Here is a 24,623-nt window from a genome sequence, read left to right on the forward strand (position 1 = left end):
ACCAGTACTACGTTGATCAGTAAGGAGAAGAGATCCTAAATTTTGTCCAAAAGAACAAAAAAGTTTTAAAAATTGTAAAGGTTTCTGGTGCAGATGAATGAAAAAGATTACTTCTGATGGTGTTGCATTTTGAACGATCCTCTGTCTAGAACGCATGGCAGTTTTACATAACCGTTGGCAAACAACAGCAAGAGTAAAGCAGAATAAAAATGTGTAGGAAGAAAGCCAGAACTTGGCCCAGAGAAAAACAGTCAGTTAGAAGGAAAAATCTGTTCCAGCTGAGAGTTTATGCTTAAGGAAATTTAACAAACTCTTTGAAAACTAATTTAGTTCAGTGTTCAGTCTGGATGCCTTACGTATGACAAACCACAATGAGAAACAGACTTCCTTCCAGTGTTTGTACAGTGAGCGTTAGACCTTGAACCATAGCATTTGTAGACTTCATTGAACTCTAGATCAGTATTAGCTTTCTGTAGCCCTTGAATTCGTATTACAATGCGTTCAAATTATTTCAAGCAAATGCTGCCAGTGGCAACTCATAGGTAGTTTATAATCACCATGTTTTTTATATTTTCTTATACTCTGGTTTTGCTGTTTCTTGGGTTTTTTTTCATATCATCTTCATGTTAACGTGATGCCTATAGGCAGTGTTCACACCGAGGTCACTGTGTGGTGCCTTCATACTTTTGTATAGTGATCCGATTTCTGTGTCTTATTTTATGAATTAATATCTTTCAGCACCCCCAGATTCAAAAGGAGTCACAATACATCAAGTACTTATGCTGCGATGATCAAGCCACCCTGCATCAGTGGGTAACAGGAATTAGAATTGCCAAGGTGAGATTAAAAGTAAATTTAGTTAAAGATGTTTTCCGTAAAACCCTGTCTTCCTCAGGTTACTGACTGTCATCACCTCAACTGGAAATATTGTGACAAGAATGAACATTTATGTGAATTTTACTGTAGAAAGAAGGAGTGAAAGGGCATGACCAGGATGGATTTTCTGAATGTTCCTGTATCCTAGTTATCAGTGTGTTTTTCTCAGGGGTGAATTCTGTAGCGACAAAACTCATGTACTTATAAAACTTAGGCTACAGTTATCTGGCACAATAATACACTGTGGCTAAAGATGTGCAAGCGCTGGTCAGTCCAGCTGTTACGTTTTTGAGACAGTTCTGCCCAAATTGTCTGCCTCACCCTCTTCAAAAAGATCCTGATTCACAGGCCATTTTGATTTGCACAAAACATTAAGGCAGATGGATTTATACGTAGCCCAGTATACTGGCTGGACCTGGCCATACAGACCTGCTCCTGTTAGGTATATATTCTTTTCTGCCAGTTCTGCTGCAGGGTGACATCCATCAAAGGTGCAGGGTGAACACCAAATTAATTTGTGTCTTACACTGACAGAGCTGTTTGCTCTGGAGCCCAGGACTTGTACCAAGTCTCCAGTCTGAAAATGCAATACTTGGAAAGCATGGGAAAATATATATTCATTGAGAACAGTTGGTTTTAAAGCCAAGTTTCAAGAAGTTTACAGATACTGAAACAAACATAAAATGTGAGAATGATATCAGTAGGACTGTGTTCGGTCACTGGGATTCATGTTTTATTGTGTTGGTATGGAGACGCTTTCCACCTGGCCCTATACAGAAACGGGCACACCCCATGTAAAAGGTGCTTTTTAACAAGACGGAGTTGGAAGGCATGGGGTCAGAAAAGTTGTCCGAGAGCAAAATGAATGCTTGGCCTAGGTCAAGCTTAACACCATGCTTATTGTTTTGATTGTTTTGCAGTATGGCAAGATGCTATATGATAACTACAAATGTGCAGTGAAGAAAGCTGGCTTGTCCTCTCGGTGGGCAAATCAAGGAATGGTGGAACCAGCTGCCCCTGCAGGATCCTTATCAGCAGGTACTGATGCTGTCACAGCAGTTGAAATCACATTTATTGCCCTCTTCTGCCATCATCAATGTTGCACACAGTCTTTGTTCGGAAAACTATCGCACTGATTCAGCAAGATAGTATCTTGTTCTAGACAGCCCAGTGTAGCTCTGATCTATAGCTAGGCTAGCAGCAGAGCTCTCACTTTATAGTTAGAACTTGAAGAATACAGAGACAGCCCACCAAAGGTCAGTTTAAATCTGCATAATTTAGTAAGATATTTTTCTGTTGGCATCTGAGTGCAAATCTTTTATCCTCCCCCTACATTTTACGGACTGATGGTCCACGTCTTGAAGTTTTCTGTTTGCCCATCTCTACACTAGCTGTATCGGAGCTTTTCCTCTGATGAGTAAAAGGGATGCGTGGGATACTCTGAGAACGCTCATTTCAGAAAGAGGTTATTATAAGGTCAGCCACTCATTTCCTAGCCTGTCACTCATTTGCGTAACAGCAATGTGGGTGTTAGAAGAAGGATACAGAGGAAGAAAGGATTGGGTTATTCTCTAACATTGCTTTTCCAGTAGCTATACTGTTGTTACCTATTTTATCATTGTACAGATACAACAGTGCGTGATACTAGCTGTAACTTGCATGAATGTTTTTAGTTTACATGCTTAAGATACACTTTATTAGGAAGGACATGCTGGCCCAATACTTCGTGTCATAAGACATGCAAAGTCAAAGTCAGTGGTGGCAGTTAGTATTCTGACTTCTCATGTAGACAACTCAAAATCCTCCAAACACCTTTCCAAGGCTTCAGTTTTCTTTTTCTCAGTACATGTGACAAGAGAGTGGTCTTTCTACTGTTCGTTGGAGTCAAATCATGGTAATAAATGCACATTTGGGGTGGGGAGACCCAGTAACAGACTGTTTCGAGATCAGGATTTTCTGATGGTTGTGCGGGAGGTGGATGGGACAGTCGTGGAGCATTTTGTGTTCTGGTGCTGATGGCAGTGAAGAGGTGGCTGGCCAGTGGGGCTGCATGCTGGTGCTGCAGTCTGTACTGGCGGTGGGCAGGACTGAGGCCTTGTAAAGTGTATGTACATCTGTATAACTTCAGCTCCTGACTAGAACCCAGGAACACTACGTGTGATCATAAAATATGCTGTTAACCTTTACTAATGGATCCCATTAAATGGTTAAGTAGCCTGGAAAGATTTTAGGCATGTATGTTGTCTCTGTGGAAATATCTCTGAAGGATCACTGGTATTCTCACTGAGGCAAGTCACTGATTCTTGCTGTCTCACAGTTATCGTTACTGCCTGAAATAAAACCTGGGGCCTGACTATAGTACTATAGCCTGAACTGCCTGACAGTGAGCAGTTGTTGGCTCATGTTTTGGAAATGGAACAAAGCATGTTTTCTTCTGTTCCGTTTTCAAATGGCTGTACAGCCATTTGTATGGGCTGATTTCAGTATAGGCTAAAATCTGCTATTGAAAACTGCAGTCCTGTGTGAGCTTAGCAGGGGGCTGTGCTCCATTAACTTGAGTGGCAGCCAAAAGCAACGCTGAGGAAGGCAGGTGGGACTTCTGTTCTCACACCTCATGTAGCCTGTATTCCCGGTCATGTTGCTCTGGTCCGCATTTGTGTCTTCGTGTATACCCTGAGCTGTGTAGTATGTGGTTCTGAAGTGCTCCAAGTGCCAGGCACATCTTGGGAAAAATACGGTGCTTGCCTCTCTCCCTCATTATGTGTGTCTTTGGACGCTAAAAACAGTGTATGTTGTGTGCCAGCACAATATCATGTTGTTTAAAGGATGAAGGATGTTGCTTTATTCAGATATTCTGTATCACTACAAGGTTCAGTATTTTGCATTATATGTTTTGGGTATCTGTATTTTGCATTATACTTGGACTACTTTTTTTTTTTTTTGCTTAAAACATTAATTCAACATAAAATTTTTGAGAAATTGACTTGCAAAGAATACTATAACATTTAAATTAAAAATAAATCTTGAGGATGGAATGTATGAACTCACATACTAGATTGACTGGGAGTCAGTTAGCTGGCTGACTTTGTGTATAGCATGTGTGCAGGGATATGGCAGGAGCTGATATATCAAACGTTGCTTTCAAGTCTTGCATAGTTTATGAAATCCATTGACAGAAGAAGAAACAGATTGCCATTCAGCCATGTCCTAACTTTCTGGCATATCATATTTGCCAAGTAGACCACTATACTTAGCACCTACATAGAGTGGATCTCTCTCTGCTCTCTTTCATTTAGTTAAATCTCAGCGTAACTGAGGGCAGCAACGTCTCCGAGCAGTGTGAAGCCCAAACTCTTGCTCTGCTATGGACAGCAGACGAAGTGAGGACAATAACTTGCTCCCCGTGAGGGCGTGGCCACAGAACCCAGGAGTTACGTCTCTCTCCTCTGAGCACTTACAGCCAGAAGACTGGTTTTATCTCTTTACTGAGCTTACATGTTAGTCCTTCAACAAACACAGACTGTAGTTTGAATGATCAAAATGGTACTTTGGATTAAATATGCTGAATGACATGCAGGCACAGGCGTAAAACACAACGACTTCAGACCATCTTCTGTCATCCCTTGAAGCCTAAATAGCCCTAGTAAATTCAGTACACTGCAGAGTTTGAATTCTCTGTCAGTTCTGTGTTTTGCAGGCATGGCAATAAAAGTAATTTATTCTATTTGTTATCATCTTCATGGAACCTCTATGCTAATCAGAAAAGTACATGTTAAGATTAAAAGCATTGTTGTGCTTAGGCTTACATTGTAGATAGCTAATGCTTCACTAGCATCCAAGAAGTACATGAGTAGAACTTTACTGGATCTCTGAACTGTAAATTAGAATAGCGCTAAGGCAGTCATAAAGATTTACACAAGTATGTATGTAGGCAGAAAATACTACCTACTACTTTGACATGCACAGCTTCCAAAAATCCTAGACTACACTGGGGAGTTTATTTAATCGTCATCGCACTATACAGGGGCTGGGGATTTTTTCCTAATTAAAACCCACAAATTCGTCCTTTGGTCTCACGTTCATTTAGTCCATTATGGCAGTACCGAGTTGTTTGTGTATATCCCTTACAAACACAGTAATGGTGGACAAACGTTTTGCAGAGCTTTAACTTAGTCAACTAGCAGATCTTCACTAATCTGAGAATACAGTGAGGTTCACAAATCTTCTGTGCATCCAGAGGGGGGGGAAAGTTTCAGAGCTGTTAGCTCATTTACTAAAGAAAATGGATCAGCCCTCTGCAAGATTTCAAACCTTCAGTTCTCATGGCTGTTACTGATATGAAACTACAGTGCTTTAGTCTTTAGGCTAAAATAAAGGAAAAAAACATGCAATAAAAACTGAGAATGTAGTAACAGTACAGCACACTACAAACTTCAAAATGCTGTTATGAAAGACAGGTATTTAAACAAGGGAAGGCCAGAGGGTGGGCTTAAATACGCCAGCTTGATTTCTGCTTAGCTCCCCTTCCAAAGCCAGCCCCCCATCTCTATCCCCGTGTCAACCTTAATGGTCCCCTTCTATAATCATCATTTACACGAGTCAGAAGAAAAAGCTCTTCACTTGTTACTGCCTTTACACGCTCTGATAATTTCTGTCACGTGTCTTCATAATTCTGCCACTTGCACTTCCTGTAGGGTTGTCAGCTACAACTATGGAGGCACTTGGACAGATATTAGTTTTATTGTAAGGTATTATGCTTATTTTCCTTAGGTAATGAACTGAATATGAAAAGTCACAAAGTAAGCTGGACACAGAAAACAGGCATCCTCGTGGATTTTAGTGAATTATGTATAAAGCCTGTAATGAGTGGTTCCTTAGTGGAAGTTTTAAAGATGTTTTCATAGGGAAGTTGTAAAGATGTTTTTATAGCCTTATCCTTAGTTTGCTATTCCCTGATCTGGTAAATATCACAAAAACGTTAACAAACTCTTTTCCCTCTGTCTCCTCTCCTTGTCACAGGTGCTGTTCAGGCAAATGGACAGATTCCTCAAATCGTCCGTCGTGCCAGTGCGGAATTTCCAGAGACCCAGAAGAAAGTGGATGTATCAGAGGTACAGGTCAGCAGTTACTAGCAGTGCACTGGTTAAATGTTACCTGTGAACCAGTTCTCCAAGTTTGTTTTTCTTCCCCCACTGTCTTCTCCTCTCAAAGTGCCAGTGTACTGTTGTGACAAGTGCTTGGCTCCTGGGCAGAGTGTCTGGTTGCTTGCTGCCCCTCCTCGTGCTTCTCACACTGCAAACAGTGTGCCCGTCGCACAGAGGCAAGGAGGTGAAGGCACAGCCATCCGCCACTTTGGTTCTTCAGAACAAATAGGTGTGAGTTCACGTAGCAGAAATAGGAGTGTGCCAACTGGGACAGTCTCAAAGAGTCTGTGCTGCCAGAACCTGGGTGCTGTGTTCTGTCTCTGCCAGAAAACAGGGCTTGCCTTGGTAACACAAAGGGTACAGTAGTGTTTTCAGCAGGGAACACTGTGTGCAGCTGCATATGAGGGTGTAAGGAAGGAGAAAGTGTGAAGAAGTAAGGGAAAACATTACATGTTTTCATTAGGCTCTAAATGCATTCCTTGGTTAAGCTTCACATTTTGTCTACTTGCTCCATCTCTGGCTGTAAAAATACGAGTAGGGTACAGTATGAGGACTTAAGAAACACGCTGTGGAAAGAACCCTCTGCATTTGTTTGCAGTTCATTATTCAATGCCTCCACCGTGCATAAAGTGCACAGGACCAGTGAAATGAAATTCCTAGGATTTTTCTGTCACCTGCATTACGTGTCCTATGCTTCTTGTTTCTGTCTTTGAGTTCCTCCTTTAAAACGATCTGCTTCTCTGTTCTGAACCTCGCTTCCTCTGTGATAGATCACGTGCTCAGCGCTCAGCCTATGTCTTGCTCACTTCCATCCTTGTAGGCAAGGAGAGTGAGGAAGAGAAGGCAAGCGTGTTATACTTGGCTAATGCCGGAACTACTACTGCTGACTCTGGGCTTGTGGAGCACTTTTCTCTAGCAGAAGCGAATACGTTGCCACCTTCGTCTCACAGGTTCTGCAAGCCTGGGACCAAAGGATCAGGCTGACGTCTTTCAGGGTGCGCTGTGCTACCATTCGAGCACTAAGCTAGCTGGATCTAAACCGATAAATTAGCATAATTAGAAATGAATGTTTTACAAAGCTTTGTTTTCAGGACAGCAGACTTCTCCACTGGTTTACAAGAATAGATAGCATGTTTGTGTAGTAACTGTCAACAGCTACCAGTTGCTACCTGAAAAAAAAGAAGAGCAAATTATATTCAGATATCACCAAATGGGCTTTATTTATCTTCAGAGTGTCGACTAGCAAACACAATTTAAAAGAAAAGCCACCCAAAATTTTGTGAAAATAAACATCTCCATAATGAATTTCTATCCTACATTTTATTTTTCTTAACTTGTACGATGGATGCTGTGATTCATTTTTCCTTCAAAAATGTTGTCAGAGGGTTTGAACGTCCCATGTCCTTTTAAACATGGCTAGAACTTAGTGGCCTCAAGGGCCTGTTTCTCACACTATTGATTGGAAAGTGGAGGTGGCGTGTGCACGTGCCTTGCCCGGCAGGCAGAAGACACCCTTCCCCGGGCTTGTCAGTGGCCCTTGCCACGTCACTGGTGGAGCATCCTTCCCCTGCCACGCAGCGCAGAGCCGTGGCAGCTGGCTTCCCCCAGTGCCTCCCTTCGCAGCGCTCTGCGGTGCTGTCCCTCCCGCGCAGCGCTGCCCGGTGCACTAACTGCGGGTCAGCGCATGTCGCACCGTGCTGCAGAGTGCTGGGGACAGTGAGTCCAGACACACAGACCTTAAATTCCCAAATCTCTCCACCTTCTTCCCAGTTCACTGCTGTCGTGTCTAACAAGTTAGGCAGAGATAGGTGACTTCATTATTTGAGCTTTATCCAGAGATCCAGCAGTCGCAGCTAGAATGGGAGATGGAGATACAATGGGGACGAGAGCCAAAACTACATCTGCTTTTTATGTTCTCGAATCTTGCTCAGTACTTTTGGATGTAAAAACACAGCACTGATCTTTGTGTAAGTCTTCATATTATCAGGGAGTGAACAGCAGGGTGCAACATCAAGAAAGTACCTTTATATGTCTTACTAACTGCAATTCTTTGAAATTTTAAAAGCACTCATTTTCACAGAATCACAGAATAGTAGGGGTTGGAAGGGACCTCTGTGGGTCATCTAGTCCAACCCCCCTGCCGAAGCAGGGTCACCTACAGCAGGCTGCACAGGACCTTGTCCAGGCGGGTCTTGAATATCTCCAGAGAAGGAGACTCCACAACCTCCCTGGGCAGTCTGTTCCAGTGCTCCGTCACCCTCAGAGGGAAGAAGTTCCTCCTCATGTTCAGACGGAACTTCCTGTGCCTCAGTTTGTGCCCATTGCCCCTTGTCCTGTCACTGGGCACCACTGAAAAGAGCTTGGCCCCATCCTCCTGACACCCACCCTTCAGATATTTGTAGGCATTTATAAGGTCCCCTCGCAGCCTTCTCTTCTTCAGGCTGAACAAGCCCAGTTCCCTCAACCTCTCCTCGTAGGGGAGATGCTCCAGTCCCCTCACCATCCTCGTAGCCCTCCGTTGGACTCTTTCCAGTAGCTCTTCATCTTTCTTGAAGTGGGGAGCCCAGAACTGGACACAGTACTCCAGATGAGGCCTCACCAGGGCAGTGTAGAGGGGAAGGAGAACCTCCTTCGTCCTGCTGGCCACACTCTTCTTGATGCACCCCAGGATCCCATTGGCTTTCTTGGCAGCCAGGGCACACTGCTGGGTCATGGTCAACCTGCTGTTCACCAGCACTCCCAGGTCCCTCTCCACAGAGCTGCTCTCCAGCAGGTCCACCCCAAGCCTGTACTGGTGCATGAGGTTGTTCCTCCCCAGGTGCAGGACCCTGCACTTGCCCTTGTTGAACCTCATCAGGTTCCTCTCTGCCCAGCTTTCCAGCCTATCCAGGTCACGCTGAATGGCAGCACAGCCTTCTGGTGTATCTACCACACCTCCCAGTTTGGTGTCGTCAGCAAACTTGCTGAGGGTACATTCTAACTCTTCATCCAGGTCGTTGATGAAGAAGTTAAACAAGACTGGGCCCAGTACTGACCCCTGGGGGACACCACTTGTCACCAGCCTCCAACCAGACTCAGCGCCGCTGATGACAACCCTCTGAGTTCTGCCATTCAGCCAGTTCTCTATCCACTTCACCGACCACTCATCCAGCCCACACTTCCTCAGCTTCCCTAGGAGGATATCATGGGAGACTGTGTCGAAAGCCTTGCTGAAGTCAAGGTAGACAACATCCACAGCTCTCCCTTCGTCTACCCAGCCAGTCATGTCATCGTAGAAAGCTATCAGATTGGTCAGGCATGATTTCCCTTTGGTGAATCCATGCTGACTACTCCTGATAACCTTCTTTTCTTCCACTTGCTTCATGATGGCCTCCAGGATAAGCTGCTCCATCACCTTTCCCGGGATGGAGGTGAGGCTGACCGGCCTGTAGTTCCCTGGGTCCTCCTTCTTGCCCTTTTTGAAGATTGGAGTGACATTGGCCTTTCTCCAGTCCTTGGGCACCTCTCCTGTCCTCCAGGACCTCTCAAAGATGATGGAGAGTGGCTCAGCAATGACATCCGCCAGCTCCCTCAGCACTCGTGGGTGCATTCCATCGGGGCCCATGGATTTGTGGACATCCAGATCACTTAAGCGATCCCTCACACAGTCCTCCTCGACCAAGGGAAAGTCGTCCTCTTTGTAGGCTGCTTCTTTTACCTCCGGGGCCTGGGATTCCTGAGGGCCAGTCTTAGCACTGAAGACTGAAGCAAAGAAGGCATTCAGTAGCTCTGCCTTCTCTGCATCCTCCATCACCAGGACACCCGCCTCATTCAGCAGCGGCCCCACGTTGTCCCTAGCCTTCCTTTTGCTGCTGATGTAGTTGAAGAAGCCCTTCTTGTTGTTTTTGACATCCCTTGCCAGCTTCAATTCCAGGTGAGCCTTGGCCTTCTTCGTCGCATCCCTGCATGCTCTCACCACGTTTCTGTACTCTTCCCAAGTGGCCTGTCCCTCTTTCCACATTCCATGGACCTTTCTCTTCTGCCTGATCTCCGCTAGAAGCTCCTTGTTTAACCATGCAGGTCTCCTGCCTCCTTTGCTAAATTTCTTTCTCAGGGGGATGCATTGCTCCTGTGCATGGAAGAAGTGTTGTTTAAAGAGCGACCAGCACTCATGGACCCCCCTTCCTTCGAGAGCCCTGGCCCACGGGATTCCTCCCAGTAGCTCCTTGAAGAGGGCAAAGTCAGCCCTCCTGAGTTCCAGGGTTTTGATCCTGCTTATCACCCTGCTTCCTCCACGCAGGATCCTGAACTCAACCATTTCATGGTCACTGCAGCCGAGTCCACCTCCAACCTTCACATCCTCCACCAGTCCCTCCTTGTTTGTTAACACGAGGTCCAGCAGCGCACCTTTCCTTGTTGGTTCCTCCACCACTTGCATCAGAAAGTTATCATCGATGCTCTGTAGGAACCTCCTGGATTGCGCCTGCCTAGCTGTATGGTCTTCCCAGCTGATGTCAGGGTGGTTGAAGTCCCCCATGAGAACCAGGGCCTGTGACTGTGAGGCTGCTTGCAGCTGCCTGTAGAAGGCCTCATCAACCTCCTCCTCCTGGTCAGGTGGCGTGTAGTATACACCCACTGTAATGTCACCCTTATGAGCCTGTCCCTTAATTCTAACCCACAAGCTTTCAACTCGTTCCTCATTTGCCCCCAGGCCAAGCTCAATGCATTCTAGTTGCTCCCTCACATATAGAGCAACTCCCCCTCCTCTCCTTGTTGGTCTGTCTTTCCTAAAGAGTCTGTAGCCATCTATGACAGCATGCCAGTCATGCGAGTTGTCCCACCACGTTTCTGTGATGGCGACCAAGTCGTAGCCGTCCTGCTGTATAATGGCTTCCAGCTCCTCCTGTTTATTGCCCATGCTACGTGCATTGGTGTAAACACACTTGAGCTGGGCTGTCAATCTCACCCCTGGCCTTGGCACTCCAAGCCTGGGCTCATCCCTAGTGAGCTGGGCAATATCCCCTTCCCCCTTCGAACCTAGTTTAAAGCCCTCTCAATGAGCCCCGCCAGCTCGTGTTCTGAGGACAGCACTCAAAGAAGCACTATGAATACTGTCAACAGGGAGGTTTCCACTGTTAAAACTCTGTGGGCAGCTCCAGAAAGAAAACAAAATACTATTTGCACTCTTCAGTCAAAATGTACTCAGCTTCATTTTGCTGTCTGTCTACTGCGCTCTTCTCACACGTTTTCACATCTTTTCACTGTTCTTAGGCAGCGGTATTAGTTTACACGTGCACTGACTGTGCCTTGTCCTTTTATTCCTTCTGCTTCTTAAAGGCTAAGTCAAATAACATTAGTGCGCCGGGCCTGGCGCAGTCAGCGATGAGGCCACAGAAATACCAGGCTAAGAGGAACTCACTGCAGCCTCCTCCTCCACCTGAAAGGCGGTCATCTGCTGTTTCTGTTTCACCAATTCTACCCTCCAAAGTCAAACGAGACAGCGGCGTTTTCCTAACAGATCCGGACAGCTTTCCAGCACCACCACCTACACTGAAGATTGATTTTTCCCCACCGTCTGATTTCTGTGAATCTCCTCCTGATTTTGTGCCTCCACCACCACCAGCCTCCAGCAGCGGTAATGGAGACCTGCCATTACCCCCTCCACCTCCACCTGTCTCCAGTAAGCCACCACCTCCAACAAAGAAACCTGTGCCACTTCCTTCAAAAAGGGTAGAAAACACAGGACAAGCTGGAGAGCCACGATCAGCTGGGCCACCTCCACTTGGGGGTGGAGGCAGGCAAGCAGATTTCATGTCCGACCTAATGAAAGCTCTTGAGAAGAAAAGGGGCAGCAGCTCCTGAACTGTGGGACCACGTGGACTTCTTAGCTGTAGCTGGTTTTGTGAGGCACAAGGCTGGTTTTGCGTGGAAGGTCGTGCTGGATCAGGCCTCTCCAGGAGGAATTCTCCTTCAGAGTTCCTCCTTGGGGGTCGCAAGTAGTAAGGTGCAGTGCCCTCTGTCCCCCACTTTGTCACTATAACCTGCTTGTTCCCACCACCATTAACTACCATTCCAGCATGAGGCCAAGGTAAGAATTGGCTGCAGAGTCTTGCTTCACTCCATCAGGACAGCCAGGGACGGTGGAGCAGCACTCGCAGAGCCAGCCAGCGAGTGAAATGCATCTTCTGTGGCTGCCTCTCTACTAGAATTGGAGCTGGAGGAAAAAATACAGCAATGTTCTCGTGTGAATCTTGAGAAGTGGGAAGATCACTTTTCACAGAATTCCTCTTAAAGGTTCTTTCTCAGAAAAACCCCAATTGTGGTGGGTAAGACAATTTTTTTTTCAAAAACCGTCTGTCTTAAAAAGTAAAACCTCAGCTAGATTATTCTGAGATGCATGGCAGGACCAGGGCCATTTCCAGACAGTGTCACCTCAGTCGTTATAGAGTCCTGCTTCCGTATGCAACTCCACTCATACTTGTCAGCACTCACAGTTGCTGCCTTTAAATCTCATTTATTTGGTTAATTTTAGACAAATTTTTATTTAGAAATCTTGTATGCTTCCCTTGGTAAGCAAGGTTGTTTTTTTTTTCCTGATGGTTAACATTTGTCTTCAAACTGTACCTAGAAATAGTCTGTCTTCTGAAAGACTTTGCAATTATCTTGTACCTGATACGAATGTCTCCTCCTACATTTTTTTTTCTTTTGTTCTCCCATTTTAATTCCCATTGTTCATTTAGGCAGCATTCATTATTAAATCTCAAATAAAAATAGCTTCTATTTTATATCTCCACAGTGTCATAGTTAATGAACAGGCATTTTACTGGTACCATTTCAAATATTTTAAAGAGTTTTTGCCTGTACCTTTTAGTCTTTATTTTTATTTCTTCCTGTCTTTGCCTCTTCACATGCACACGGTCTTCTAAGATATCATAAATAATATATTTCTGTATTTTGCAATACAAAAAGCATAAAAAGCAAAGTGTGCGGTCTAAATAAATAAATAAATGCACAACAGCAGCTGTCAGAGCAGGGGGCGAGAGCGCTGCAGTTTGTCAACATGGAGTCCTGGCTCCAGAAGTGGTGGGGGGAGGCAGGGGAATGACAAGCTGGTGGCAGTGCCATGGCCTCGGAAAGTTTTGAATCATCTCTAGTCTTATTTTTGGCTTAAGGTTGGTTTGTCAATACCAAAAGTGTGTTAGTGCAACACTGAGGCGATCGCTGGCCGTGACAGCCCCACTTCACCTGAGAGTTGCAGACCCTTATCTTCCACATTTTCCACAAGTTCACGGCAGAAAAGCCTTTTATCCAAGTACGGACAGCAGTGCTGGCTGGCCCCTCTCGCTTTTGTTCAGATGGTCCCCTGTTGGCACACTTCGGTGGCTGCATGAGTGTAGTCCTCCACAGGACTTTGCTACGATAAAGCACTCGGTATCCGGGAGCCAGACCCCTGACGTGTTGGAGCAACACAAGGCAAAACGTGCCCGTCCCAGCACTGGAGGAGCCGGCAGTACCTGGGCCAAGCAGGAGTGAAGAACAGGCTCTTGGAAGGAGCCGGCGTGGAGGGTGGTGATGGACACAAGAGGAACTTGGGGATGCACAGAAGGTGTTTCAGAACAGGGATGCTTCAGCCAGGCAAGTGCCAGATGAGTCACTAAAAAAAGTCTGTGTGACATGCCGCAGTTTCATCTGTTTTCAGTAAGACAAGCTGAAGCTAAGGGATGTTTTTCCTGCAGTAATCGTGCCCATCCCCAGACTTACTCAGGTGTAGCCATGGGACAGCCACTCTCTGCTTTCTCCTTCCTTTGTTTGGTTTGTCCACAGTGTGAGCACTGGAGGAGTAAGTAAAGCTCATATCAGGGATATGGGGATGTCTTATGACTGCTGGTAATCATTTGTTTGCTCTGCGGCCTGTGGTTGAGGAGCTAGCGTGGCTAGCAAGATGCTACAGCTTGTACCCCTGTGTCTCTACTGCTAAATACAATACAAATATAATTTTTTTTACACACTAATTGCTTGTACCCCTGTGTCTCTACTGCTAAATAAAAGAGGAGAGTATGCAGGCTTGGGCGCTGGCCTGGTGCTCACCCCCAATGCCGAAGCAGGCCTAAGCGCAGCCCCCGGCGCCACTCACGGAACTGCCCAGCCCAGGCACCATTCCCAGAAGACAAGGTGGAGGAGTCGAAAGGAGGTTTCACTCCCCCTACAGAGAGCCCTGGTGGTGCGGCTCTGGCCAGCTACGGTACCAGTTCATGGTCCAAGGACTGGTTCCTGGCCCTCTTACCTACTGATACAGACAGAGCCCAGGCAATGTTTACTGGTCTTCTAGTTCCCTTGCTTTCACTGAACTGAGCAAAAAGCTCTCACCAAGAGAACTATGTTCACCACTGACACACAGGTTACCTGGAAGTTTTGAGTTGAAATGCTAGAACATTCAAAAGGTATCCCATCATCTCCAAATAGCCAAACTGAGAAACCCTCTCAAGACCAGTGCAAGGCTCATAAGCTTAGTGCAAGCTTTAGTTCCAAGTGCAGGAGGAAAAATACTAACTAGCTAAGAGTAGGAGGGTTAGAACTAGGGGTTTAAAAAAAAAATTAATGTTTCCCAATTGCTTTCCATACGTAAGTGAGGTGGGCATTATGCAGAATCACTGAATGCTAAAGAGCTGGGTGTCATTTTTTGACAAGGTATTAGGGGTGCATATTTTCGGCACACTTAGGTGACAACAGCTGTCTGCTGTCCAACTATTTTTAAATCAAATGAATTTTCTTTTATGAACTATACACCCAGCATCAAAATGAAGCAGAACATGTCCTTAGAAAAATATTGCACTATAAGCTAGTTTCTCTGAATTCACAAAGCACTAAGACTTCTACCCGGCTTTCCTAGCATTCACTCTTCTCACCAGAACGCTGCCCTATTTCCTCCCTTCTCTTTTGTTACAGCACAATGAACTCAATTTGTACATTTTACATCTGCAACTCACACACAAAATCTTACACAGAAGTTGAGCTTTCTTCGAAACAAAAAGAATCAAAGCCTACAGAAAATGCCAGAAATCAATTAAAATGCTGTGATGATTAGACCTCTATCAACTACTTTGTGTATGTACATGGTTGCACTGAATGTCTGAAATGTAAGTATTTAAACTCTCCATTCAAAGAGCTGAGCTACCATCTTAATGATACACAATTATCTGGCTTTATCTGGTACAAAAAAGATGCTGTAAAATATAAAAAGGTCTTCCTTTCCAAGACTGTAAATCAAAGCATTTGTAGAAATCAGAAATTCATCCTTCCACCTCTATCTAACCTATCGCCATAGGAAATTGTCATATTCCTGTGGATTGCAGTAGTATGTATATTACTAGAGCCTACAGTATTTTAGTCCAAAAAGATCTGAAATTGCAGCATATTATTTTTAACCTTTCTCCATACCTCAAGTGGAAGAAGCCTTAGGAGCTGCTGTCTTCTCTGGGCTCTTACTTCACTGATACGGAAGAAGGACCTACTGCAAGTGATCACTTTTCCATCAGCCCTTGGGATTAGAAGGTTATAGAGCCATGTGGAAAAGTCCACGTGTGGGGGATCAACACTGCAGAGCCTCCTAACTGTCCTCTGCTGCAGAAAGAGGCCAACAGTACAAATAAACCCCTGTTGGATTGCCAGCCACGGTATTTTTATTCTCCATCTGCTCATGCAGCACTGCTGTGTTTATGCAATGTGAAAGACGAGGCAGCTCTGGAATTGCAGGTAGAAACCGAGGATTTTAGGAAATATACAATGAAACGGTATTAATGCTTACATACTCATAATAAACCTTAGTGATTAAAATCTAGAAGTGGAAAGGGAGGTGGCACAAAATGCTGAGCATGATGTGGGCTCGTTTCTCTACTTTTACAGAAGATAGTTAAAAGATAGCGTTGTGATCACTGTATTCTTCATGTGTTTTTCACTCGCTCTTTGTCAGGCACTTTGAGAGTGGAAGAAACTTCACTGGACCATGTGGCAAAACTACAGGACAGCAGTATTACTTACGGGTTATCACTGGCAGTTCACAGTAACTGGGAAACGTGCGTATTCTGTGTGAGGGAGGAAGGCAGAACAGAAGAGATTTCCATATTGTTAAGACTTATGAGTTCTTGTGGTCTTGCAGGATATTCTAGGGCAGTTTGAGCATCATTAACAGTCAGTACTGAGTATTATGAAATCAGAATAGTTACTAAAAACAGGTGATGTAAACTGCATGGTAAAACTAGGGGGGAAAAATAATGGACATTTGCTTTCACAGAAATCAAGGGAAGAGGACATGACTGAGTCATGAATGAACTCCTGGAGAAGTAGCTGACCTGCTCTCTGCAGCCAGAGGAATATGTGAAACCAGTTTTCAGGGCTTGCTTCATTCTTTTAGATATTTTTCAAGAACCTGAGAAAAGCCTCATGATGAGCACAGTGGGCAGTACATATCACTGCTCGTCAAACAGCTCCCATTTGGGATGTTCTGTTTTTATACCATGATTCTGGAGGCTTTCTTCACCTGTAACTATGGGTGAAGCAGAGGTCCACTTGCTACTGTTACTGATAGGATTTAGCATTTATAAAACACTTTTAAGAAAAAAGAAGTATAGAAGTGCTTTGTATTTATGCAATTATTCCATGAGGTGAAGATGCACAGGCAGCTGTGTTTGGCCCCCACACAAAAGAAACTTAGTGGATGTTTGGGTCAACATTAATTAGAGTTCTGTGCTTTCACCTAATTGAAGACCAGGGCCCAAGTTGCAGTGCTTCTGTATTTACCCTGTGGGCACAAATACGTTCATCTTCAGATCATCACTTCTTCGCGCTGTACCTCATTCCGCTGCAGGGGGTAATGTTGATGTTCATCACAACCTGCTATTTCGCTTGCAATTATCCGAGAAGAGACACCAACGCTGACGTTTCAGTAGGTTGGGAATGCAGCCCACTGCTGAAGGGCTTTCACAGACCCCCCCCAGCAGCCCACTCCTCTTACCTGGAGGTGCTGCCAGTTCAAACGCTGATCCCAATTGGTGCAGAAGAGCACTTACCACCTGCACAAGGAACATTAACCCAGGCTGAACTGGTGTAAGTTGCTTAAACTTCAGACTGGACTTTCAGAAAACTGTATTAAATATCTATATTGTTCCTCACATTATGACACTACTATTTACATATGAACAACTGTATTTATATTTGAACAGCTGTATATCTGAGAGGAAACCATCCTGAATAACTGTGTTGATTATAGTTAAGAAGTAAAGGCATTCAAATACTTCTTAGTCACTGAAAGAGTTCTAATATAATTTTTTTTACACACTAATTGTATTTCTAGAAATAGATTTATGAAATGCTAATTATAGCACTTAATAGCCTCTATTTTAGAATCAAGTGGCAGCCAAGAAATTTGGAGATTCTAAAACAATCCATTTGGGATTTGGGAAGAGACGAGGTAATGTCAAGAAGTAACAAAGCCACCACATAAGTGATTTTTGCTGTAAATTTTCTAGCATAACATTGGACCTTATTGCTTATGTATTAATTTTGGCTTAATTGTACACTAAGCTTTGTGATGTGGAATTGGCATATCAGAGAAGGATAAATAACAAGACCCAGGACTCAAAGACTAGTCTCTCTCTGTTACTCAAAGGACTTCAGCTGGATTTTAAATGCTTTCCCTGCCAGATTTTTGTTAGTCCCTTACAACATCAAGTGGCTGGATACAAAAGGTATATTGACCTGGCTACATACGCAGTGAGATACTTCCAGGAAAGTCCTTTTCCATGTCCAACCAGTGAAAATTTCCTGAGGAATTATATCCGTGCACCACACAGAATCACAGAATGTTCGGGGTTGGAAGGGACCTCTGTGGGTCATCTAGTCCAACCTTCCTGCCGAAGCAGGGTCACCTACAGAAGGCTGCACAGGACCTTGTCCAACAATCTTTCTACCACTATCAAAAGATACACTTTTAAAGAGCAGTGGGCCAGGCTTGATAGCCACCTGACATCGGCAAAGACACCAAAATTTATTTTCGGGCAAGTCACTCCCAAGACAGCCATCTTTGCTCATTATTTAATTGAACTGCCTTTAAATATTTGTTTAATGGGACAAAACAAGGTCAAAAAGAGAAAAGGTGGCACGGTCTAAGTGTAAGATGATCCTCTGTTCCAACTCTGCAAAAGACTTAAGAACATTTATGTCTTCAGAATGCAGTTATATTTGAGACATCCATCAAAATACTGTATGACTAAAACTAGCTTAGATGGATTTTAAATTGACCAGCCATTAAAACTCATTGAGACCCACATGATCAGCCATGAATTCCGAGAGGTTAAGTGTGATAGTTTGGCAGAAGTTAAATATTGGGACTGAAATTAATGCACAGCTGAATAGGAAGGGCAGAGTTATAAATGCCAATGTAATTTGCTGATGCAACCTTACATAGTGGTCCATTTCTTTACATGAAGTTGGTCAAGACCTTGTCTTGCCTAGCAGAGTAGCAGATTCCAGTCCACAAAGTATTAGGGAAAGAAGTTCCTGTGCCTTGATCCATTAATTCTATTTGAAGGCCTGAGCTTCAACCCCGCTCGTTTTTCTTGCTTGTTCAAGTTTCTCTCAGGATGAACAGCTTACTTTAAGATCCTTGGCCCAAGCTGGGGGGCGAAGGGAGTAGCCTGCTTTCTCTGCAGCCTGCTGTCTCTGGAAGGGATGTTGTAAAATCTGCTGTAGGATACGAACCTGGAAGCAATTAAACTGGGTAAGTTTTTACACAAAATGTTTTCCCGCAAACAAGAAGTTTCTGCCACTTCATATTATGTACCCTCCTGGCTCCAGAAACTACTACATGAGTTGCTTACTCATTCATTAGTACTACTATTAATATAGTCGCTACTGTTTATGTTATAATTAATAGTATTAATAATTTTGTTAGTATTTTCAATAGTAATTGGTATTATATAGTACAATGTTGGTCAAAGTGTAGTACAGGTTCAAAGTAAATGTAACAGCTGTTTCATTAACAATTATGCCAATTGTTAATAAATACGTCAAGAAAGACAGACATGATTTTACCTCTGAGAAATCATTCAAATTAGCTTTTTGCACAGCTGATTCTGCCATCCAATTCCTAAGTATGTATCTAGGATTAACAGCTGAAACCAAAAGTAAATTACGTTAAATTTAGACATATTCAGCAAAAGGAAAATACAGTAATTGAAACATGTCATTGAGATCTTCAAGAAGGTTTAATTTGCAGACAAAAAAAAAAAGGCATGAAAAGGAAAATGAATCAATCAATCTATTTTTGCAAGCTCCTAAAAGGATTTTTTAAACTTGCACAATCAGTAATGCCAAAGTGCCATAGAGTTGTACAGAACTTCACACTGGTACGCAAAGGATTTCCTGTTATGAACACCAGCAGATTTTTCAAGTATAATGACTTTACCATGACCTAGGTTCCTGCTACATTGTTTGGAAGCATATTTCAGTGTTGTCAATATCTTCCTGGAGATCATAAAAATGAATATTATATTACTTAATTTAAAAAGGAATTATTAAGACATTCATTAACGTATATGTATATAGATATTCCTTCCTCTATATCGTATATCAAAAGTTTAGCTGTAAAAGCCTTTCATGTTGCTTTTCAGCTGTATTTTTTAGAAACTACTTTTTTGTCTTTCCTTTTAATTTCCCAGTGGGGCTGGCGAGAAGTTCCCCAGTTTTTTGCACAGCTGTCTGCTGTATCTTTTTGGACACACTCCTGACAGCTGCTCTGCTTCTGACATGTTCCAGGCCGATTGCGTCTAATTAATGGTAGGGAGATGGTAGGGACATTGAAAATGAAGCTGCTGAAGGAGTAAACCAGGGTGTATCTTACAGGACGGCAACTAACAACTCATAAAAGGAGTTCTGTCAAACTGTATGCCAAGGACAATTCTCATAAGCACACATGGCTTTTGTTACCAATTTTTTAGCAGATAATGTCAACACAACTCTTATTTTTGCTCTGTAATTAAAGCCTAGGATCCTACTTCAGAAAGTTTTCCCTTTAATTAATGATCAAAACAATGTTACAGATTAATTGTAACAAACATTTCAAGCTTGCATTGTAAGTCTTAATTTGACATTGGTCTGGATATTTTCCCAAATTCAGAAGCTGATTGTTACAGGAAGAAATTAATTAGTCATACCAGAGGCATTTCACCCATGGACTTGAAACCACAAGTCTGTGATTTATGGACATACACAAACTTCATCTCTTCTTTTCCTTTCCATTGATGTCCCAGTAGGTTTTATATGAACAAACATTAGTTTTATATAATATATTTCTTTCACAAAAATCCATGTAGCTTTATAAAATATTCTTAGAAGTACCCTTAGAGCATATTTGAAAGAGGGTATCACAGAAAGCAGAGTATTCATCAAAATCACCATCCCAAATTTCCCTTTACTCAATTCCTCAAAACAATTAGTTATGATGTCTTTAATTTACAAATAATAAATTATACTAGGAGGGGGATGATCAGAAACAGTATTTTGGATAAAAGGATTAAACTTAATTTATTTCCATTTCCAAATTCACTATTCTTGCATGTCCTTGTACTGCTTCTTTGGCTTGCAAACATAACTCGTTTATCGTAGCTGACTACCAAGACAAGTGACGGTTTTGAGAAAAGCAATGACTGGCTCCTCCTAAGGCTCTGTGGTTAGACAATATCGCAGGACTTTATTCATATTTAATAGCTCCCCATACAAAATTAATGCCTAGCACAGTGAACAGACTTCTCTGTAATAAGCAGTGCTTCTAAAAAGCCCCATTTAACCAGCTAATAAACTAGAATTTACTGAAGCTATGTAATCATTGAAACAACACTTGCATGATTATTTTATGTATCACAATACAATTAAATTCTTTATGTTTGGAACTGAATGATAGCCATTTTAAGCCACAAGATCTGACACACAGCAGCATTACACAAAGGGTCTTTATGTTATTTAGAAAAGTAAAGGACAAAAAAAATCACTCGCTGCTGTAAGTGCTGAACTCTGACTACTCCCGTTCCTGCCAGAAGAGAGAAGGTGAAGGCCTCTTACAAAATGAGACCATGGGCTGAAGCCAGAAGCATCTCCGGTGGCACTGCCACCTCCTCCTCTGTAGAAGCTGCCCAGGTAATGGAACGACTTGCAGCCCAGTGTCCAGGCGCTGACTTCCACAAGACCGAGGCCTGAGAAGCAATCCACCCAGATACAGACATTCTTCTCTTTCACATTACTGCTGTTCCGTAGGTACTTCCATGCATCAAAGAGAAGCCAATAAACACAACTGGCTATTTGGAACCCTGATAGCCTCTGCATAATCATAACACCCCCTTGCCCTAACTGCTGAAAAAACAGCATTTTCCCACTTCACAAAGTAAGCAGTTTGTCCTGGCCAAGTATTTGATTTAATCCAGTAAATGGGTTTTCAATGGTAAAGCATGATAACAATATAAAAAGAATATTTAAAAGGTGGAAAAGTTAACATATGACTCATACAAAAAATGATAATTCACATTAAAACCATGACTCATATTAGCAGGAGAATATTTGTCCCAGAAATATATTCTTAAGAATGACATATTGACAAGTTTCACAGTGGCGTTAAAAATATCTGCAACTAACACAAGTGACAAGGTAATTATGAGAGAATAAGACAAACCAGGTAAGAAAAGGACAAAGCAGAAGAAATTTTGTGCCCTTATAGCATTTTATGATCTGGTCTACAATTTTTTTTTACATGTTTCTTTGATAAAGAAATACAATGATAGATTTGCACAGTGATTTGAATTGTCAAAAGTTTTTGATCAACTCCTAAGGAACTCTGTTTAGACAGTACAAGATAAAGTGCTACTAAGGACTAAAAACTAAATGAAGAGAGAAAAAAAATAAAGATAATGAATAAGTGATCAACTTGAAATACTTCAATCTAATGTACTTTGGAACACAAGATATTTTATTAGACTTACTAATGATGAGGGAAAGGTGATTAATATTCAGGTGATAATGGCAAATATTCAAGGTCAGTCAATACTGAGGACAGCAATAAGAAATTTAGTGGGACTTACCAACCCGTATAAAAATCTAGAGAGCCCTGACAGTTGTGTCTTTAACATGAAATGCTAGGTAAAAATGCACAGCTGACTCAGCTGAGCCAGATTTATGCCGCAAGTTGTACTGACAAGGGACAGCTATTACAAGCAAATACTTCGAAAAAAAAATTAAGAGATCACAAGGGTCATCTAAGAGATCTGTTTAAATGTAAAAGAACAACTACAACCAAAAAACTCTGCAAAAAATCTTCAGTCACTAATACGGAGAAGCTAGCAAAAATTTAACAAAGTTTGTTTATTTAAAAAGGAGAAGCTAGCAAAAATTTAACAAATTTTGTTTATTTAGAAAGGAAAATAAAATTGTAAAGAAAACTAACAAATTAACATCAGTAGTCTGTTAGTAATATCTGCTAGCTCTGCTGTATGAATATAGTGTGATGATCGGTTATATGGTAGAAAACTAAACCACGAATCTTTGCATATATCAAGTTTTGGACTGCGACCAAAACTGAGACCACTGGCACAAGTGTAGTCCTGGAAGCAAAACCTTTTCCCTGTTTTGTCAGTCTCCTGGACTGTACGATCCGCTGAGACAGGTGTAGGAAACCACAGTGCTGGTTTGCAGGAGATCATCCCCACACTGAGATCCTTTCTGATTTGGAATAAAACCTCAGAATATCATGACCTTCTCTAAAAGCAGATTCAAAAACCAGAAAAATCAGAAGTGTGTTTAGACAGTTTTCGGCATTAAATTTTAGCTGAGTAAAACAGAGGAGCTCAAAACCTTGAAACAGTAGTTGAGCTAAGAGCCTCAGAGTCCCACAGCTGAAACTTCTTAACCCTACCAAACTACAAATAATAACCCAAATCTTTCTTATTGGTAACTATTTTCATGTTAACTTTTGAAAAATGCATGTAAAATCGTAAGAAGGGTTCTTAAAAATGGATGGAGCCTTGGTTAGAAAATGTAGATGCAAATGTGAAGGTCCCTGTGATGATAATTTGTGCCCTACATAGTTTTTACTACCTTATTACTGAAACTCAGTGTTATCTCCTGCCTTTTTCCTACAAAATCAATTCAAGCTTTTGAAGAAAGTGGCTAATCAATATCTAACAAAAGAGTACAGCCATTTCTGCTAGAAATGAAAATAAAACACCCTGCAAAGCAGCATAACACTGCAGCATATAATACCTCAATAAGAATTTGATCAGATCCTCCATTTCCTTCACTCCCTTTTGTCCAGAGATTTTGAGTTGCTCGTTGTCTTTTATAGGCAAATTTCACAAATCTACCACAGCTCACTGCAGGTCCAAAAAAATCTCTTCCTTGGTAATTCTCAGAATTTCATATCTGCTGTTTCTGCTGTGATAGACAGCTAAATGCAGTACCTCCACCACTTTGTATTTAGAGTAACTTGGAGAATTAAAGTACTTTCCTTTCATGACAGTCCTTTCACAAGTAAGGAGTTTTTTCTCCAAGTGCACAACAATAAAGTGGGTGCCTTTCAGAAACCTGAAGAAAGGACTGGACACTCAGACAAATCGTAGTCCATTTAGCCAGTACAGGATACCTACCAGGACCTTTCCTGATGTTATCAAGGGTTCATCACGGGAGAAGAACAATGTTCTTCCGAGCAATGCAAATAGACACATTCACAGGCTGCTAGAGGAAGGAAGTACAGATCAAGGAAAAGATCCTGCATGCACTCAGGAAAAGCAGATGTAGCAGAAGAGGAAGGGCATCTGTCACAAGGAAATCAAATCCCAGGGGCCCTTTCAGGGAGCACCCTACTTTGCAATGAAGAGTTACAACTTGGCAAGCAGACAGAGCACGTCCACAATTTCAAGACATTAAGGCGAAGCCCCACTTGAGACACGACAAGATACAGACAACCATGTTCCCATAGGCCAGTAATTCTTAAATTCTTAAAGGAAATCAAAAGGCAAAAAAAATAATTAAGTCCACAGGCACCAAAGCATAGAACAAGCTGGAGGCCTGGTGTCTCCTGAGCCCCTAGATGCAAATTGTTAAAAAGAGGGTTAAAAAAAAAGAAAAAAAAGAAATACAAGATAAACAACAAATAAGGGAAACAAAAATAAACAAGTAGTTAAATGAGGATTGGTATGGAATAGACCATAGCTGGACAGCTGAGCTGGATTGCTTCAGTGTCTATATTCACATACGGTGTGACACAGGTCAGAGCAGCCTTTTTGGATGCTGGTAGAATCATAGGATCATAGAAACACTGAGGTTGGAAAAGACCTCTAAGATCATCAAGTCCAACCATCAACCCAACACCACCACCATGCCTGCTAAACCATGTCCTGAAGTGCCACATCTACATGAACACCTCCAGGGATGGTGACTACACCACCTCACTGGACAGCCTATTCCAATGTCTGACCACTCTTTCAGTAAAGAAATTTTTCCTAATATCCAATCTAAATCTCCCCTGATGCAACTTGAGGCCATTTCGTCTCATCCTATCGTTAGTTACTTGGGAGAAGAGACTAA

General features: G+C 42.6%; 2 protein-coding genes across 12 annotated transcripts in view; one reads left to right on the top strand and one right to left on the bottom strand.

Moving 5' to 3' along the window:
* The window catches only part of APBB1IP (amyloid beta precursor protein binding family B member 1 interacting protein), a 75,085-nt gene extending 61,549 nt beyond the window's left edge, over nucleotides 1-13,536 (top strand). The window contains exons 11-14 of one of the 2 annotated variants that reach the window (XM_075419562.1): nucleotides 739-837; nucleotides 1,797-1,914; nucleotides 5,896-5,993; nucleotides 11,337-13,536. In XM_075419562.1, coding sequence (XP_075275677.1) covers nucleotides 739-837; nucleotides 1,797-1,914; nucleotides 5,896-5,993; nucleotides 11,337-11,861 — 840 coding nt within the window. In that variant the 3' untranslated portion in view covers nucleotides 11,862-13,536. The remainder of the gene's footprint in view (nucleotides 1-738; nucleotides 838-1,796; nucleotides 1,915-5,895; nucleotides 5,994-11,336) is intronic. The other variant, XM_075419563.1, reaches the window with a different exon arrangement.
* Nucleotides 13,537-13,798: 262 nt separating this feature from the next.
* The window catches only part of LOC104339032 (protein nucleotidyltransferase YdiU), a 30,796-nt gene continuing 19,971 nt past the window's right edge, over nucleotides 13,799-24,623 (bottom strand). For 2 of the 10 annotated variants that reach the window (XR_012763790.1, XR_012763791.1), the window contains 4 exons: nucleotides 19,089-19,168; nucleotides 18,651-18,755; nucleotides 15,438-17,068; nucleotides 13,799-13,831 (listed from right to left, as the gene is read on the bottom strand). Coding sequence is in view for 8 of the 10 variants with exons in the window: in XM_075419565.1 (XP_075275680.1) it covers nucleotides 23,866-24,122 (257 nt within the window). In the remaining 2 variants the exon portion in view is untranslated. The other 8 variants (XM_075419568.1, XM_075419570.1, XM_075419567.1 and 5 more) reach the window with 8 other exon arrangements.

The sequence above is a fragment of the Opisthocomus hoazin genome, chromosome 4 (assembly GCF_030867145.1).
Source record: "Opisthocomus hoazin isolate bOpiHoa1 chromosome 4, bOpiHoa1.hap1, whole genome shotgun sequence".
Classification (NCBI taxonomy): domain Eukaryota; kingdom Metazoa; phylum Chordata; class Aves; order Opisthocomiformes; family Opisthocomidae; genus Opisthocomus; species Opisthocomus hoazin.